The sequence below is a fragment of the Penicillium coprophilum genome (genome assembly GCF_028826855.1).
Source record: "Penicillium coprophilum strain IBT 35676 chromosome Unknown utg000006l_segment0_segment0, whole genome shotgun sequence".
Taxonomy (NCBI): domain Eukaryota; kingdom Fungi; phylum Ascomycota; class Eurotiomycetes; order Eurotiales; family Aspergillaceae; genus Penicillium; species Penicillium coprophilum.
The window spans coordinates 862,839-882,172 of NW_026622725.1; the positions used below are offsets into that span (position 1 = coordinate 862,839).

At 44.2% G+C, this 19,334-nt stretch overlaps 6 protein-coding genes across 6 annotated transcripts; 3 read left to right on the plus strand and 3 right to left on the minus strand.

The window, feature by feature from the left end:
• Positions 1–1,856: 1,856 nt before the first annotated feature.
• On the plus strand, positions 1,857–2,165 carry N7500_009329 (uncharacterized protein; the record flags this gene model as incomplete). The annotated part of the gene is made up of 1 exon (XM_056680470.1): positions 1,857–2,165. The coding sequence occupies one exon, from the start codon at positions 1,857–1,859 to the stop codon at positions 2,163–2,165; it is 309 nt and encodes a 102-aa protein (XP_056527852.1).
• A 1,509-nt stretch (positions 2,166–3,674) lies between these two features.
• Positions 3,675–4,028, minus strand: N7500_009330 (uncharacterized protein; the record flags this gene model as incomplete). The annotated part of the gene is made up of 1 exon (XM_056680471.1): positions 3,675–4,028. One exon carries the CDS (start codon positions 4,026–4,028, stop codon positions 3,675–3,677), a length of 354 nt encoding a protein of 117 aa, XP_056527853.1.
• A 4,181-nt stretch (positions 4,029–8,209) lies between these two features.
• N7500_009331 (uncharacterized protein) lies at positions 8,210–8,458 on the plus strand (the record flags this gene model as incomplete). The annotated part of the gene is made up of 1 exon (XM_056680472.1): positions 8,210–8,458. One exon carries the CDS (start codon positions 8,210–8,212, stop codon positions 8,456–8,458), a length of 249 nt encoding a protein of 82 aa, XP_056527854.1.
• A 1,313-nt stretch (positions 8,459–9,771) lies between these two features.
• On the plus strand, positions 9,772–10,199 carry N7500_009332 (uncharacterized protein; the record flags this gene model as incomplete). Its single annotated transcript, XM_056680473.1, has 3 exons — positions 9,772–9,897; positions 10,039–10,065; positions 10,137–10,199. 3 exons carry the CDS (start codon positions 9,772–9,774, stop codon positions 10,197–10,199), a joined length of 216 nt encoding a protein of 71 aa, XP_056527855.1.
• A 2,117-nt stretch (positions 10,200–12,316) lies between these two features.
• Positions 12,317–13,547, minus strand: N7500_009333 (terpene synthase family protein; the record flags this gene model as incomplete). The annotated part of the gene is made up of 3 exons (XM_056680474.1): positions 12,317–12,945; positions 12,998–13,319; positions 13,377–13,547. The coding sequence occupies 3 exons, from the start codon at positions 13,545–13,547 to the stop codon at positions 12,317–12,319; spliced, it is 1,122 nt and encodes a 373-aa protein (XP_056527856.1).
• A 2,128-nt stretch (positions 13,548–15,675) lies between these two features.
• Positions 15,676–16,087, minus strand: N7500_009334 (uncharacterized protein; the record flags this gene model as incomplete). The annotated part of the gene is given in 3 exon segments (XM_056680475.1): positions 15,676–15,705; positions 15,723–15,968; positions 15,986–16,087. 3 exon segments carry the CDS (start codon positions 16,085–16,087, stop codon positions 15,676–15,678), a joined length of 378 nt encoding a protein of 125 aa, XP_056527857.1.
• Positions 16,088–19,334: the final 3,247 nt, after the last annotated feature.

Consider the following 19,334-nt stretch of genomic DNA (forward strand, 5'->3'; position numbering starts at 1 on the left):
GTGTGCGCTTGCTGGTGCTGCTTCTCATGGTGCCGAAATCTTTTGGCTATCTCGAAAAACACATATTCTCGCCTGAAGAATAGTCATAAATATGCATATTGATGTGGGTTGTCCCTTTGTAAACAAGAGATGGCTTTCTAAGACCGATTGGTATTCAATAGCCTGGGTAGATAAAATCGTGCTGCATTCAATCTTTTGACTGCGCATGAATACCCCGGCGTACGGAAGATGCTTTGCGCTGAATACAACTCTAAGGGTTTGAATAACTTCAAATAAGTCTGGATTTTTCACAAAGGACAGTCGGTGCGTAGTGCCGAGTATATTAGTCTTGCTATTATAACTGATCCTACATACAAGGTCATAGCAAGTAATACCTCCCAGCGATATCTTTCTCTATCAATAATTCCTCTCAAAAGAGACAGCACAGACCTCCAAGTTTATCGTATAACTCACCCCTCTGGCACCGGGAGCAGCCGCCCATTACGAATGTTTGTTTCAGCCGTACGTCTTGACCTCCGACCTCCAACTTTAACTTGAATTCGGCCGACTATAGGCTGCCTCACTCTCAAGGGTGGGGTAAGCTTTTCACCCGGGTTTGTTGTTATCTAGCCCCTCAGCAAATAAACAGTGTCCCCTTTTTCTTAGCCTCGTTCGGAATACTACATAGTGGACCATCTATAGAACACGCGTTAAGGAGGTTTATTCCATGATACCTTAATATTAACAATATACACGTTTGACTGGTTTTCCCTTTGAATATATACAGACATATATTTATAGACGCTTGGTTTAAGTCAGAGTTAAGGTTGACCTAGGCGTCAAAATCGCCCGTATTTATTTTGAGTGTTCTTGAATTAGCAAAATGAGAACAATATATAGATGCTTTCTGCATCTAGCTAATTGCTAATCTTGTTTAACCCACCACTTTCCGAATATACTGTATATCCAGGTAAGGTATATCTCAGTGGTCCGAACCAATGGCGAAAGTGTCATGTAGCAGGGGTAAAAGGCGACAGATTATGGAACTGCTAATCTCTCTTACTGGTATCTAATTTACCCCTCATCTGGGCATTTATATGGCAAGCAAACACTCGGAAGATTTGCCGTACGTAGGTACATAGAATCCGTATTTTTAATGGATATTGATAATAGTTCAATGCACCTATATATTCGACGGCTTCAGAGCTCGTTATAAACGTAAAGATTTCTACTATATATTGTTCCCATAAGTTATAACAGCGTAGAAACCAGAAATTGGCTCTCGAAATATCTTTTTTTGTATCGTAAAATTGGCATATGGATAGCGTATTGATATCTTGACCAAGTGACCAACCAGGGCTGTTCATGGCGGGTCTTTTGCTTCCGGATCGGGAACTGATTGCCAGTGTTAGGACTGCCTAGGAAAAAGGGGTATTCGATCATTTTTGGAAAAATAACTTCTGCTTTTCCTACTGGAAGAAATCTCTAGTGACGTGGGCTAAATCCATATTGCCGCTTAGCTGTATGGCAAGGTCACATGTATACAGTTTATGCAGAGGGATTAGAATGCATGTCAGCCTCACTACTCCGTACACTGTGACGTGTACAGCTGAGGCAGGGCTAGGTACGGAGTACATGTAGATAATTGGTTCGCTGCTTATATATAAATATGTGACTGTGTTCGTCCTTGCATGATTCAATCAAATGCCACACTCTCCGATCAGAGTAAGAGGTTATAATAAACCATCCGCAAGATTGGAATTCTTCTGAACGATTAAACGAAAGTAAGAAATGCCGTGATTGATAAAGTCTTTTTATTTTGATTGTATTAACAAATTTCCTAGATTTACAGCCAAATTACCACTATATTATCCGAAATGCCATCCGAGGCTTTGTCACTAGCCGCGGTAGGCTGGTCTATCGCCGGAACAGGCATCATCATCACGGCTGGATTAAACTATAAGGGAATCCTTTTGCAACTCAAAGCGAACAAAAAAGACAACTTGAGCGAGGCGGAGGAAGGCAGGGCCACTGGGGTTATGCGTTTCATACCCGAGATCACAAATGTCCAGATGAGAGTCGATGACCTTATGCAATGGGCTAAACGGCGCAATTTGCAACTGTCTCCCATTGACCAAGAATATGCACGGTTAGCGGGCAGCTATGAAGGATTTAAAACGCTGTAAGTCTTCGAACCATTTCCCGCGCTCCAGAGCGCTGAAGCTAATTAGGCTGCAAAGGCACAAGTACTAGATTACTGGGGTGCTTTCACACTAGCTCTAGCTATTGTGATAATTCTATCCATTTTTCTCTGTATTTTCCTCATGTTGCTGTTACGGACCCACCTGGAGGGATGTCAAAAATTGACTCACGAGATCCAATGAGCTTGGAAGCGCGACGGAAGAAGAATTCTTCCGCTATGTAGTTATTCGTGATCAATCCTCATTGTACCTTGTTGTCTACTGTCACTTGTTTTCAATCTAGGTTGATATTGTTTGGTCTATTGCATTGCTGAACTTGTTGACCAGTTGACAAGGAAACTCGATCCAACTACAAGCCAAAATACAGTCTTTAGGAGTCTCTGGCCTATTGGAGCTGGTCAATTAGCCGATTAGAGAGCATCTTCATTCTCGTCCAGTTCCTCAAGGAAAGGCTCTCCCTTATTGAATAAAGTATCTGAGGAGTTAGGGAATATCGCCTATCCCATGGGGCCAAAGGTTTTGGGCCCTCAAAGTACTTGGTGGATATGCAAAGCGCTAATCAGAGGTCTGTATTTTAGCGCTCCCGCTCGCCCTACAGCCCTCACATCCTTTTAATTTCATACTTTCAAAACTATTAAGTTTATAAAGATTTTTCGATCGGAATTTGTGCTTTATTCAATTTAAATATAATCTCTAGGTATATACGAAATTCTCAGGGATCACGTGACCTCTGGGTTACTCCCAGCATACCATAGTCTCTATACCTAGATAGCTTTCTCCCTTCTCTACGCATTTCAATACAGTTTTCCAGAGCATATACTGCTTCTTGTAAACCCCGTTTTCTCACAGCTAATGCTTCCCTCCCTCGATGCTGCGAAAGAGAGATGGAGTTGTTTTCAAGAAGTGATTGGGACCTAGATCCTGAGATAGCAAAGGACTATAGAAAGGAATACCGCGAACGTCTTCAGTCTCTTTTTGACAGATACAGCCAATGAAAGGCAGTAATTCATAACTGAATCGGAGCTTGAGAAGGCCCTTAAAGGCAATTCTTCACAACAATTAACCGCTCTGCAGTACGACGAGCTCACCAAATATCTCCAGAGTGGTAAGTAAGCCTACCTTATGAACTATATAACTAATCTTACCTAATTAGATACTATCACAGGCTCTGCCTTCAACTATCATTGGGCCAAAGCCTCCTCTTGCAACGATCGATTTCTTGGCATCTGCACTTAGCCTCTGCATCCTGATGAATACAGTAAGGCGATTGCAGATCCATCTCATACAGCAATGCTTTCTCGAAGAGCCAAAAATTCGAAAAGAAAGGGAAGTAAAGAGAAATAAGGCAAATACCTAAACATCAGCTGATAATTTAGCTTATGTCCAGCATATACCCATTAAACTACATGTGCAATCCATCCTTTAGTTTGCTGATATTCGAACCTGTTCCCCTATTCCAAAAAAGAAAAGAAAAGAAAAACGAATACAAAAGTTCTAAATCGGCTTCCCAAACTCCTGCCCCTTCTTGTTCCCAAAGTCATGCAGAGGCAGATTCTGTGTGTACATAAATTTCTCCTGTTTGACATAAAGCTGGTTGAATCCTTGATAGATCCGTCCCTGCTTATTACAATTCAAATTGGCGCAATAATTGCGAGTATCCGCCTCAACGACAGGCATGGCGCACTGCTTGAGCCACTTAGTTTGTGCCGCGTGGTCTTCTCTCGGGACTTCCGTGTATACGGCTGAGTGGAATGAATCATCTGTCCCGCTTGAACCGTCGGTCTGGTGCTTCCAGGGGCAGCTGTAGGACCAGCGGTAGTAGAAGTAGCCCGTTCCGCCGTGGGGCATTGTTAATTTTTGGGTCTGGGTTGGTTGGTTGGGCGGTCCGTTGATTTTGAAAAGATGGAGAGGTAGGTGGCTTATGCGACTGGTTATGGAGAAAGTTTATGTTCCTAAGTCCTTGGAGCAGAGACTTGTATGCCGTGTGATAAAGGTAGGTATAGCAGAAGAAGAAGGAACAATATTAAGCAAGTTGATAAGGAGGAGAAGAGGGTATTTGAGCCAAGGTGGGAAAGGATAGAGAATTTATATCCGCCTATTATTTATAAATGAGGGGTAATCGCAAGGCTGTGTTTCAAGCGGGCATAAGTAACGAGGAATATGGCAGCCGATAGCACTTGTGTCAATATTGACCACTTGTTCCCGTGTGTTCTGATACTTGTAGGGAAAACCATGTGACGCGACGCGGCATGTGTCTATCTCTTGTCCAGCTTCTTTTATATTTCTTCTGGGATTATTTCTGGTCGAGGAGCTGAGTGAAAAAAACTCAGCAATGGCAGACTGAATTTGTGCTCTCGGTTTTTTGGTTTCTACTATTGCGGCAAGAAGAACGTAAAGTATCGCAGTCAGCATTCTTACCCCTCTCACTCTATCTTTACCATGCTCTCAACATGTTCTCATCTCTCTCACCCCAGTCTCCAAAATTCTTATCTATACCACTCACACTCACCCTAACTCACAAACTGACGCTATTTTAGGATCCAGGGCTCTTTGGCTATTGACCGCGTTTAGTATGTGTGTGGCTTAAACGCGGCCGAGAGTCATGTGGATACCGCTCAGATGAGAAATAGGTGCGCACCACTTTAGCATCGCGCGATAGGGTTGGGCTGCGGGTAGGCTGAGTGGGGTATACCGTATAAGTGAGAAGATAGTATATTAATCAGCGCTTAGATATACTCCGACTCATTGTTATGCAGTGATTCCCAGTGGTGAGACAAGTTGAAATTGGTAAAAATATCTGAGGAGCCAACTTCTAAAAAGGACGCCCTCTTGGCTAGCCAGATATTTGACTCATACTCCATGTCATCTTTTGAACAGCAACTAGCGTTGAAAGTTCGACAGCCATTCTCTGTTCCATGCACTTGGGGAGCCCGTTGTTTCGTACAGTACAGATAAGCATGTACCAATGGGTAAGGGCGGCTTGGTAAAAAGCAAGATAAGCACCCTCTCTAATCACAAGTTCGGCAAACCTACTGATGCCACCATATCATGAAGATCGCGCGCCGTCTTTGCTTTTCGACGCATGCAAGTCATGACTCGCGTAGACGAAAGCCACATACCCTAAAAGACATCGCATGGCTCCCTTCCACCTGCATAGAATCAACCCGTTGGCAGCTTGTGGGCACTTAAGTTTGTTCGGCAGTATCAGGTGGGGACCGAGGTTTTGGATCTGTTGGAACCAACCTCTTTACAGGGATAACCGCAGTAAGCGCATATTGAAGAGCCTGTGGGTATGTAGTAGACCAGAGTGGACGAGATTTACTGGGTGACTCGAATCAAATGAGGTCAATCTAGCCACTTTCAAGGTCATGCGCGTTCTACAAGAAGTGACGTGTCGGTAGCATTCAATGATGGACCTATGATATTTTGCGATGGCAGTCTAACTGCATAATGAATAGCAACGAGATACCACCGAGAACGAATAACACCATTATTAGCAGAGCCCAAAGCTCAACAAGAGAAAGCACCCTGGTTCGTCATAGTCTCATGACTACTACGATTATTTGGTATTTCAAGTGCACATGCTCCGCATCTTAGCTTTGGACTTTTTTCTGCCTCCCACGCACACCTTAGATTCAGAAATATTCCTACTTGCCTACCAAATTTCTAGCAAGCACCTGTGATAATCTTTGCGAAGAGTTGTTGACATCATGCCCTGGGATCTATGCAATGTATGCTTGATAAAGCAAAATTGCGAGGTCTGCTTTGTCTACACATCAGAACTCAGAGTCGGGAAGATGTTTTGTTCTTCGTGTATTCCACCGAGGGAGTTAACGGAATCGGATGAGTCAAAGAAGTCAGAGGACCAACAGTAAGTTATGAAAATTATGCCCATTTGCCTAAAGCCCGTTGATGACTAAAATTCTGGGCCTTGCGGGTAGACCCCCTCAGGGATGATTGAAACCGTTGCTCTTGGCCTCAACTGAGTAACAGCGAAGCGGAATTGCCTTATGTGGAAGGGGACAGATATATGTATTGCATGATCCATTCGCTTGAACAGAGATGTTTTCAGTGATCATTGAAGTGTTATTTGAGCAGAGCATTCATCTTCCTCCTGCTGTGCTAAAATGAGTTCCCTACACAATAAAGCCGCCGACATGGTGTGTGAGACCAGTTGTGGGACAAGCATAGTATTGGAATAAGTAACATGAGTTCGAAGGTTGTGTTCTTTGAGTTGAACCCAATATCTCGGAAATGGGAAAGGGGGTTTCAATACAGATAGGAAGTTAAAGTCAAGCAAGCAGTATATGGATCTTCTTCTGAAAATTGAAAGCTGTAGTATTGTACACTAGGAAACTGTGGTCTTTTCTGGTGATCTCGCGCTATATCTGTCCAGAAGGCTGGTTGCTTTACACTGCATCTGCAAATGAATAGTAGCAAATCTAGATATACTCCTTGTTCAGACAAAACCAGTAGTCGGAATACAATGAGATGAAATAGGTTCCTGCTTTAGTGCACTTCCAATTCGGCTTCTGCAAGAAGGCGTATGATTACCTCCCTCTCAGTTGTAACCTGCGTAGGGCCATTCCCGCACAAGGAGCCGCTTCGCCTTCCTTTTCTCTTCTTCGTCCCCATTACTTTCTTCAGCACCACCTATGCTTGTGGGATCCACTTGCTGATTGTTCCTATTGGCAGATGTGATGATTGGTGGGATCAGCTGCAATTGGGGGCTATCTCGGGGTGGCTTAGCAAACTGACCTTTGAGACTATTTCCCTTTCTCATTGATAAGCTAAATGGCTTCGGGCTTGAGAGGAATGCCTTGCCATTGGAGAGGCTTGCTAATCATTGCTGCCTTGAATACAAAATTTCCCACATTCCTTCCCCTTCTACCTTTGGACCCAGTCCCTCTACTTGCTATCACTATTTCAACATACGTACATCCAAAGTGACATTCATCAAGACCCTCCTCCTGGAAACGACACCCTATCGATTGTGTCAACTGCCGCAGAAGTTGAATGCCCATTGGTTGGCTCTCAAACACCTACGAAGACAAGGGCTCGGGTTCGGACACCCGATAGTTGGGCACTTTCGAAATGAATGTAATCACTAGCAATTTTCGCTGAACTTCTCAAGGCATACGTATCATCCAGACGCAGGGTAAGACTGATAAGGTTTTAGGAGGGACACGAAGAACAAAAAAGAAAAAAGCAATCTCAAATCATGCCCTGCCGCCCGGCCAAGACTTACACCCCTTGGCGGAGGGCTGTGATGTGGGCCACCGGGGGCCAGTGCCAAGTCCTGGGCTTAGCACATGCAAAAGACTACCCTTTGGAATTTTCTGGTGATCACTGGTTTTTTGCTAGGGTTCTGGCCTCGGTCAGGCTATGGCAACCTATCTATGAGTATATCCACCTACTTCATTTCAGTTCTCCTTTCCCTAAGGAATCATTTCAGCGAAAAGCTTGACCAATCCTCGATGACTAGGCCAGAAGATTCTAATCGGCAGTTCAAAAGTGTGGCCCTATATTTCATTACTACAGCTTGTCTAGTTAGCTTCAATTCTGAGTTCCTTTTTACCGCACCCAAACAAGTTATTATGTCTTTGGGCGAGGAGCACTACCGTTAGGATAAACTCCAAGTGAAATACCGGCATGTCCTTAGATGGGATATAGTGACAACTACCTCCATGGCTATGCTGGCCGGGTAATGCCCGGGTAATGCGCTCAGTATGTTTGCGGTTTTACACCCCATTCAAGGAGTGAGCCCAGCCATACAGAATAGACCAGCATTAGATCAACGTATACAATCACTTCGAATTGGATCAGGGCTTCTAATAATACTAACCAACTCCGACACATTATGGCAGTAGACTAAAGGTTCCATCAAGATACACGATTTCTAGGCACTCTTTTGCCAGGGGGCAACTCCAACGACTACCGCTTACTGCTATGCCACATCTTACAAGATACGTTCGAGCACTGTAGTAGAAAACTCACAATGCAACACTTCGGGCCCTTCAATGCTTTATATGGTGCCTGGCGGCAGTAATGTTCAAATTAATACCACCACTCGGACTTCGACTACAACCGATTCTGCCAGTGAAGTTCCAGACACATCTAGTAGCACCTTAGACAGCATATCAAAAGGCACGGGCCCCATCACAGACGTTGCATCTATCGCTACATCTGAGAACTACGCTCCGCCGACACCAGTGCCTTTGGTGCTCGTCGGCGGGCTACTTTCCGATTCCTCTAAGAAGACCAAAATTCGACATTGAAACGAGCTTACAGCAATGTGCTTTGATTACTCGCTTGGTGATTATTGTGGATTGTAGTCTTTTCATGTGTACGAGCCTTTACCGAGCTGGTGTTTGATACCTTCACTAAACATTTTCATAGACAATCCGGTGGAGATTGAGTTGCTGCTGCTGAGGCCCTTAGAATGAGATGTTAAATTGTAGCCAATCATGGTACTTGCCTTTAATTCTTACTTCCTCGCCCTGAAAGCCTTACTTCATATCAATTACGTGTTCCCATATCTTTTTTGGCGTCGACATGCAACTTGCAGTTGTTTCGGCGATTCCAGCAAACCCCGATCACAACACGCACCTCGATTATATGCCCACGCCGCATACTGTTTTACAACGTGGACCCCACACCACGGGGTCTTCCGCGGTCCCCACGGGGGGCGCATTCCTTGCTTAACCGCTACAATCCCGCTGCAAGGAGCCCCAATCCCATCTGCAAGCACTCCATATGCGGCATTTGACCTTTCAGCCCAACTATCCCAAACTATCTAAGCTTGATTTCCTCTGTAGATCCTTTCCTAGCTCGCATACACGCAGTCATGGGTAACACAGCGCCTTGTGGCCTTGAAACTTGCAGGGTCACATCAAGTATCAAAGAATCAATAATGCCAGTGTCCTTGACAACAGTCACGACGCACTTCCTTCCCCTTTTGATATACGAAGGCTTCGTACCTGGGGGGCTATCTCCCCTTGGAGCACTTTCAACATATCGAATGCAAAAACTTGCATTGGCATATCTGAGAGAGCTAGTTAGTATAGCATCACGCCCATTTTCTTTACTAACCCGACACATTTCTGTTGTTGCACCATGCTGAGACCAAATCTAAATTCATTGATGCTTTCCCTGGGGGTGCGGACTGTTGACCCTGTGATTTGATATGCACCCAAGCTTGTTAGGAAATGATGAGCATTAGGTACTCCAAAAAAAGCACTTCACGGGGAACAAATGGTTCAATACACCACGAGGGCTGAAGGAATACACCGGCCCAGACGATACACGACTAATAGCCAAGAAGCCGACTGTTCTCAGGTATGTGAGGCATTGCTACCATTGGGCAAGTCGTTCAATCCGTAAGCTTCTTGCCAGCATGGCTGCATTGGAAAGCTGCATTACACTCAGCGCCTACCACATGAGGCTCACAATATGCTGTATAAAAAAGGGCTTCACGACCCTCCATTTTAAAGCATCAAACTCATCCACAAACCCTCCATCTCAGACCCTTCAGTCTATATCTGCTATTACCTTAGTCTTCCCTGCAAGATCTTGATTCAATTCCATCATCATGCAAATCACCAAAGTTGCCCTTTTCTTCTTTGCTGCAATGGGTGCGGTGGCCACCCCGATTGAGCCCGTTGAAAATGGCCTTGACGCTAGAGCTGAGGCCGGTGTCCTTGTTAAATACACCGGAGTGAGTAATTTTGTGAACTATGTGCTTCCATTGCTCACCTGGGATCATGGCTAATCACTCGGGACAACACTTCAGAAATGCAACAGAGCGAAGAACGAATGTAGATACAAGAACGATCGTGGAAAGACCACTTTCATTAAGTGCCCTTCCAAAATCGCTAACAAGAGGGTATGTTTCCACAGATGCCTAAGTAGATCACTGACTTGTATCTGTGCTAATCTCGCTCTTTCGCTTTTCAGTGCACCAAGGATGGTGCCAAATGTACCGTTGACACATACAATAACTCTGTTGACTGTGACTAAATAGTCTCTGTGATGAGTCCAACGGCTTTTTGGTGTGCTCAGCATCTCTTGTTGGTGATATGCGAGACGCCATGTGACTCTCGAACATAATTCATTCATCTACAAGGACTACTTATAAAGACCGCTCGGGGGGCTGGTACATATACACCTAGTGTCTACTCGGCTTTGATTATACCTGGGTTTTGTGTTTATCATGAACACATTCATATAGTATCTAGCTAGATGTCTGTGCATATTAAGAACCTCCTTGTTATTATCGAGACTATCCAGAATCTTGTAATCATCTGTCCATAAAGCTAGGGCAGGAAGATAATTTACGCCCAAGATTTTTTTGGATTCAGGTTGGCGTAGGTCAGACAATGTAGAACTTGTTCAGGAAAGCTTTTTTGCTATGCAAGCTACCCGGCACTCCATTCGCTCTTACATATAATTGCAATAGGTTCGCCTCATTACCCTTGATATCAATTCAATGTCGCTGCTTACATCAAGGTAGAAACTAGATGTGAGTGTGTTCCGTAAATTTTTAAGAATGAATCACGGTTATATTAAATCTCAACAACGAATTTTGAAATTATCTCCATAATTTCCGAGAGAAACATAGGTTCACCGTAAATGATGCGAGCGTCCTGACTGCAACAGAATTCATCACCTAGCCAAACACAGTTATAATGTGGCTGGGTGCTCTAAGAGAGATGGCTACACTGATGGTAGGTGATGGAATGGGAAGAAAAAGTAATTTCGAATATAACACTTCGATCACTCCATGTATAGCCCCTTTGCTTTCAAGGCACATCTATAAAGACGGAAGAGCCCAACTTCCCAATAAATGTTCCATCTCTGCATCACGCCCAGCACCAGCAGGCACATATTGACTGAAGTCCAGCTACGTAACTACGCAAAGCAACATCATTCTGCGGGTGGAAAGAGGTGCGCGAAATGGATTCCATCCGAACCGTTTCATATGAGCGTGCTAAATTTAATGTAGCAGTTACTAAGCCAGATTCTGCGGGTAACCTTGATGATTACCATGTACGGAGATCGCTGCTCTGAACCAGTGCTACTTTCTCGAGTTTCGGACTACTCTCGCAGATCTTTAGCTCCTATAGCCCAGTATTCTCTACGAGAAATGTTCCCTACTGGATATTTCTACTCTACTCAATCTTCGCCATGTCAATCGCTGTGCGCAACAAATATTTAGAGCAACACTTCGCTACAAAAACACCATTATCTGTGGTTTCAACGCCATCTGTATTATATTAGAAACCAATGATGCATCTTGGTTCACAAGCTCCGACTTCTTCGAAATGCTCCGTACGAAGGAATCTCATATTTGTGGCTAATGTGGCGCCTTTCTTTGTCTTCGATCATTTATGAGCTCTTTTTTCTCTTGTGACAACACGTCGTACATTTGGCTTGTTGGATGGAGGCAGAAGGCCTAGATGCGTGCTTCAGGGGGAGCGACTCAAAGTGGAAACACCGTGGGAGCCATCGGATACCTATTTGCAAGCCAAGTCAAGATTTCTTTGTTACGTCTCACCTTGGCAGACCTTGCTAATATCCCCTTATTATTCCTTAGTGGAAATGGATCGATGGTATTTGGGCTTAGATGCCTGACCCCTGTCCTTTTTGACAGAAATACCTGCCGATAGCCATCCCACAGTTGATGCCACCCGATGAGTCCTAGATTTGTATCTGTAATAGTATCTAGTGATGAGCAATTGTTCAGCCCTTCCGATTGGAAATCTAATATTTTGTCTTGATATGTCTGCAATGTACGCAATACTACTCCACAGGATAGCCGATAAAGATAAACTCCCAGTCTCGCTATAAACATACTACGGAGTACATTGAGGGTCTTTAGTACATTCCAATTACGATTTAATCGCCAGACCTCTCACCGCCACTCTTATGTGATGTATATGCAGTTCGAGTGTGGCTAATCACATCACACGAGCCTAACGAACCCAAAGTCCGGGTTGGCCTATTACACTACGCAATTCATGTGCTCATGCCTATCGTGGCGTCTGCATAGTGATAGAAAAAGTGGAGACAAATTAAACGCCATGCTTATATTGAGTCCAAAAAAAGCAAACTCCTACCACTCCGTAGTCAGCTACCTATTCCACCTTCGCCTGATATCTCTTTGACGAGGTGCACCATTTCAGGTGCGTGTCTATGAAGGTCAGAAGTATAGTCTCAGGGATTGGCTCGTGTACATCCCCACTCCGTATGATGTGGAGTTGTTCATAAATATCCACCGCCGCTGAGAGATAAAGATTGTGGATACCACATACATCCTGAATCGTCTGCGGCAATATGATATCCATGTGATCCAAATCCCTGCCCGCTTGTTCCTCCAAGGACACCAAGACTGCATTCATAGTTTCGCCATTCCGGCGGTCTTTCTCTAGACCTACAAGATCATTTTGTAGCCCTAGCACCAAACCAACTCGCTTCAGGAGATCCCAGAGGCCGGATCGATACTTTGTATCCATTGGCTTGTGCAGGGTGCAGATCAGAGTGAGAAATGGATTGATTCCCATTGTCCTACCGCGGAATTGCAGGTAGGTTTCCAGATTGTTAGGCAATATGCCTTGCCGAAATAGAAGCTCGTCAAGCATGCCCTCACACATATCGCATATGTCATGGCTGAGCTGGCGAGCGGTTTTTTTGCAGAGATCAAGTTGTTGGATGCAATATTTTTGAAAGAAACAAAGGATTGACGCGACTTTGTTTGTTGGAGAGACTATTTAGGGATGAGTTGGAAGGACTTCCGAAACTGATTTCAATACCCTTACCGTCTGCCTTCTTTCCCTGGAGGTTCAAAATTGCCTCTTTCAAAGAAAGTGTGGCTGCAACTGGCGGCATAGCTTCCAGTATGTCATCTACAGCGCAGTTTGTAGCCAGCCATGCGGTCATGCATATGCGAATGTCCTCCGATTTGACGTCGGGGAAAAAGAGGTTGATTGAACTGACTTCTGCAAAGCATCTCTCGTAAAAGTCCTTGGTATCTCCAGTGCTCTCTTGTTGGATGAACGCGTTGAAATTAGCGTGTGAATAAATGACAGCCGATGGAGGGGCTGGGTCAATAGCGACTATGTCGTAATGAGGAATCTTGAGCTGCAATCAACTTGTTCAGTCAGTGTTTCACTAAGACAAATATGTAATTTGACGAACCTGGAGGGATACGTCACGTATACCCAGGGCAATTTCACATGATTTGATCACAGGCTCTTTGTTCAAGCGCTTATAATGTGGTATGTGACTTGTGTTGATTGGAGTGTAAACCTGACCAGGAGGAGATATGACCCCATGTTGTTGTGAAATCTTATACTCGCATAAAGCCATTTTCAATGCTGATATTCCAAGTCAAACAAAAAGGGAGCATTGGATGATTTCTACAGTTTATATATCCACTCCAATTTAGACCGGCTAACACGGAAATATGGATAGCATGGAGGGCCTGTGAGTCCTCCTTCCACCGAAGGCGTTTTCTTTGTTCATTACGTTCATATGGCCTTCAGTATGCACGTGGGAAATTCCCTCATCTATTTCTTGTACTATGATAGGTCATATTAGGGACTAGTTCGGCCTAATTATGAGCCAACGTTTTTCGGGAGAAGCTCCACGCATTGATCCTTATCTGAATCCCACCCGAAGAACATCTTCCCCACTTTGGATGCAACTAGTTGCGCTAAGTGGAAGCCCGCACCGCGTGGAATATCAATGCGCCGGGCGCTTTTGATGCGTAAATGCATCCATCCAAACGTGGCAACAAAGTCCCAGGTTCGATCGCAAGGTATTCCCCACTCATCTTCGATCAGTTCCGATGGATGAGTTCAGATGGAGCAAGAGAGACATATTGAACTATCGCGCCAGTATGCAGTGATTTAGGAGGTCGTGTCAGGGCTCTTCTATCGATATCTAGATTATCACAGCATCATGTGTAAGCACTGGTCGTACGACACAAATGTAACCATGTATGCTTATACAAGCCTGGTGATGAGGAAACATAGAATCATGGCATTGGTTCGAAGCGGATGGTGCGGATGCTCATTCATTCATGGAAAGGCGTGCATTTTGAGCCGGAACTAATCGGACTTTCCATTGACGCAAAAGGCAGCATGTTCATTATCATTTTCAACACATTAATGTGCACTAGATTCAATAGAATCTGAAATAGAAGAGTAATCAGAGATAAGGACTTTATCCAACGCAGATACGGTATGTTTTCGAAGCCGAGGCGCCGACATGATTTGCTCACCCCTTTTTACCACCTTGCTGTTGTCTATATACAATGGAATATAAGCTCTCACTTTTTCGTGTGGCTCTTGTCTCTCAAGTAGCTAGTCCTCGTCAATCTAAATCTACCTAAAGCAACGGCTTTATGAACTAGGTGACACCTGTAGTAACATAAGTTCTAGAGCTTGTCTGCATTATCCAAGGCAGGGTAGCAAGACGAAACGGATGAAACAGTCATCAAAAGCCCCCTAGAGTCAAGCTTTCTATACACTCATTATATCATATATTGTACATAAAAAAGGCACTTCTACTCTTTTGAATATTCTATACCCCATAGGATACTTCTACTATATAATTCTTTACTAGGGGTTTCTGATTTGGCCCCCTCGACCTAAACGGGATTCTTGGCTTTTGATATGGTCGAAGTGGTAAGATACGCTGTAATTTGTCCAACATAATTTCTAAGTATAATTTGCAACTGATAATTCATGTTAATACACAATTCGCCTACATGAATTCCTTAAACAGACTTTATTCTTAAGGTCAAGCTCTATGCCTAATATCTAACGTTGTGATTATGATAGATAGATTTTACTGAAGCTTCCCTCTGTATTGGACGCCCATACAAAGAGCAAATTTATCATTAGTATGAATCAATGCTTATTGTGCAGCTCAGAATCTGAAGAGGCATTCGGGGCGGAATCGAAACAAATCCTTATAAAAGTTGGGGGCGAAAGCGAAGGACTAAGACAGCTAAATCTTCCATTCCTTATGATTATGTAGGCAACGGTATCAAAAGACCTGATATCTACAATTATACCAAAAGAGATATACGAGACTTAAAAGGGACAATTGAAAGTTACTCAGAAGGCAATCACCATGCCCCTTAAGGAGACTACTGAAATGGCTACCCAGAGTGTTATTCACAAACCCACTATAGGGAGGGTTGAAGTGATTGAGTGGCGGTGATAGACTGCTATATCCTGGGCCCCGGGGCCGGGGAAGGCCCCGGCGGTGCGTCCATACCGTACCAATTCTCTACCACCGAATATTCCCGAGATCATAAATAATCACTTCGATTTGGTGGTTTCTAAGACGCGCCGCGCATAGATTCTGAATCATTATCACCCAGAGCTCATGAATATGGAACATATGCACTGATCCCCAATGAATGATCAACTACCTGTTGTGCACAATTTTATTGGTACTGCAATAGGATCCTCTCCGATATGGCTCATTCAGCACCGAAAGGCTTGACAGAGAACTGTCAAGAATGCATACTACCGGTGTAGCTTTCTGGGAACTGTGTTGGGGTCCGTTCGGCCCATTTTCGTGATCGAATCCCGTAAGCTCGATAAAAAGCACCTCGCCGCAGATCAGAGTTTGTTTTCGGCGATAACGTGGGTGAACTGACTGAGTGTGCCGAGGCAAACGGGGGAAAAAAGTCAAGAGCCAGTCCGTACGGAGGTCGGCTGTGATGGATCGATCATCGACACGAATCACTAGAACGGCATCTTCTCTTGCTCCCTGGGGATACAGCACACATCATCACCACCCATGTTAACATACTTCATCCTCGACGAGTCTCGCCGCACAGCAATGATTGCAACGAGATGCTCTAATTGTGCCTGTGACAGCACAGGCATATCGAAGGACTATCCAAAATTCTGGGCGTGAGTTTTGTAGTGGTGGACTTGGGACACAGCTCTTGCTACCTTTGAATATGACAGTCTGGTGGGCTGCCGAGGCAAGGCCGATGAATGGTGTATAGGTCAGGAGGTCGTATGCGAATTAGAATTGAGATCACCGAGAAATCAAACCCATGTTGGAAAGGAAACGAAGGTTTCCTTTTCTCATTCAGCTAATCTGTTGTATCAGGAACAATATATCAATATTTTGAGATTTCTCAACTCCCAATCCACTGTACATATGGGGAACGGTGAACTGTAGATCCAATATATTAATGGCGGACGAGGCAGGGGTGGAGGGGCTAATGCTAAGGTGCATAGTGGCTGGAGGTTTTATGCCGGAATTATGCCTGGATTGAGACTGGCAGGAATTAACATATCTGTATCACGATAACAGGAAGATAGGCCTTGATAAACAAAGTAGCTCAAAGCTTCAGGTTGAGCCGGCTGGTAGAACTCTGATATCTTTCCTATCGATGGGCTCGAATCGCGTTATCCGTAATGCTGTTAGGGAGCATATTGATGATCTTGTCCTTGAAAGACTCGAGACCAATTAGTGGAGGCATTTGTGCGGTCGGAAAAGCTCAACGCCTGAGTTGAATTCGAAGATCAGTGACGTATGAACAGGTTCAATCTCAATATCCTATTGACACATGGTACAGAGCGGTGTTCAAAGCGACCTTAATCCAGGCATCACCACTCAAAAGCCATACATCAAGACCCCTGGGCGCTGGCAACCGACCACGATTACATAACTCTCACAGCCACACTTAATGATCGTTGGGATTGTCGCTAGCTTAGTTCAAATTGCAGAGCTCGGCGCCAAAATATCAGTCAAGCTCTGCTCCTTATGCCCTTTTGTCAAAAATGGCAACGACTCTATGCGAGCTCTATCTAGTGATGTATCTCTTACTTGCAGTTTGCTCCGTAAACTTAGTAAAGCCCTCGAACAGGATTCCGAGACTAAATTTTGTTTGTCTGGAGCTTTCAGCACTACGCAGGATTTGTTGAAAGAGTGCCAGACAAACTTTGAGAAAATAAATGAAGAAATTGAGGAGCGTGACCAAGAAAAAGGCACAAGTCGGCTTCTTCGCGGGGCTGCAGAAGATCATATTGGGGTTTCAGGGCCAAGATCTGGATCCTCTGAAGGTCAATCTGGAGAGATAAAGTCCACCATGTTACTAGCGCAAAATGTTTTTATGTACGCGGGACAGCTTCGCAGGTATGTGGAGTCCGGGTGGGGAGTGCATATATATATATCGACAGTCATTAGGAGTGACTTGAAAGACAATTTTAATTCAACACCCCCTCGAATAAAAGAAAGAGAATGATACTTTATTTGACCAATCAAGTCAACCTGCACCTACAGTGGTGTTGATAGTGGATGAACACCTTCAAGGATCCACCAGAGCTTTGAGCATAGACTCGGAGCCTTCCCTTCCAGCGCATGAGCCTTCCGCTCTAACAGAAGTCAAAGAAGATATTTTCCTCGTTCGAAGGTTGCTTAGTGAGATCGACAACTGGCACCATAGCCTGGAACAGAGCCGAATTCTTCGGATGAAGAACAAAATCGCGAATGTGCACTCGATGGAAGTTTCTGTTTTCCAGCAAATCCACGGAAACCCTGCAACCCGGGCTCTTCATGGCCCTGTCTTCAGATACAGGAACTCTTGTTTTCCTAGGACTTTCTAAGAAGCCCTACACAACAGCAACCTCGCCTAGTGTCGCCTACAGCCGATATGGAAGGACTAGAGGAAGATCATCCTTCAAGCAGCATTCAGAATAATACAATGGTAGTCGCCCCCTGAATAGAAAAATTGTATGAATGATAGAGCACCGATGTGCGACCATAATGTCGCTCATCCACCTGGTTTGCCAGAGCACCAGGTTATGCGATTTTTCAATAACGTAGGTGCTCTTGCCATGAAGCACAGCAACAATCTGAAGCGAGCAACATCATGCGACTTGAGAGAACAAATTACGGTCAAGCCCCTGGGGAGCAATATCGGAACAGTAACAGGTACCAGAAAATAGCCCTTTACAAGAAGAGATTGGATTGGCGTGGAAAATGAAGTTGATGGGAACAAGGAATGTTTGACACTGACTCGGTTAACGAGTACTAGTTTTGATTGACATTAAAGCATGCGTATATTGTATGTCACAGTTGATCCTATCCGAATTGGGAAATAACCACCGGTGGCGAACATCACCAGATTGGCACAACATAAGACAGGTGGCATTGATGAGAAAAGACACACCGATCGATCTCGATCGGAAGTAGGTCTAGACCGATTTCGAGATTGCGTAAATATTATTATTATTTTATATCTCGCGGGGTTCAGCTAGGCAAATATATATACAGGGGAAGTGCCAGGTTTGGATATACCGTGCAATATATTTTTCCAGCTTCCCCATATTGGTATGATCTTAGTGCAATATAATCATACAGTATAGAGACGATCGATCTAAAAAAAGAAGAATGGACCGACGCCAAGACATGGAGGCAAATCTTGATTTCGGAAGTTAACAACCGGAGAATATGCACTGTGTAGTTGTCGCACGACTTATAACATATTACCCATATGCATGGTATAGAATTAGTCGACAATACTAGCATTTTGACGAGTGATATAAATTAGCCCGATGTTAACAATGTTCCTTGAATTATGGCAATGATATCAGCCAATGACTTGTGTGGCTGAACTCTCCACCCGAATAGATTAAAATGATCTCATACCAGGCCTACGCTCATACTATGTCTGACAGGGGTTCCGACCGTGTCCCTATTTTGCTTGTTACTACTGTACTCTGTATATTGTAGCTGAATAGACAACTTTATGAATATATGGAGTCGGACAAATATCGTAGGTGGTTCGTGAAAATCGTCATCTGTTGAACAAAATACTTATTGCGTGGGGTGAATGGCTGGTATCTTGTATCTTAAATGCTCACGTGGAGATATATTAAGTTTGTGGAGCGTTGCACTGTTCAAGAGTTTTGCTATACCGTCTGATGTAATGATGATTCCATATGCATAGAGCAGACAAGAATTTATCTCATTTCTCAAACAGGGACAGTGCCAGGGGACAGAAAGTGACAGGTAGAGGCAAATTCCATAGTGGACACCGGACGCTGTTTCTCTGCTCGATCTCTGATTTGTTCGCTGATTTCTTTTCCACGTTTACTATAGCGTGGCTTCGGGGAG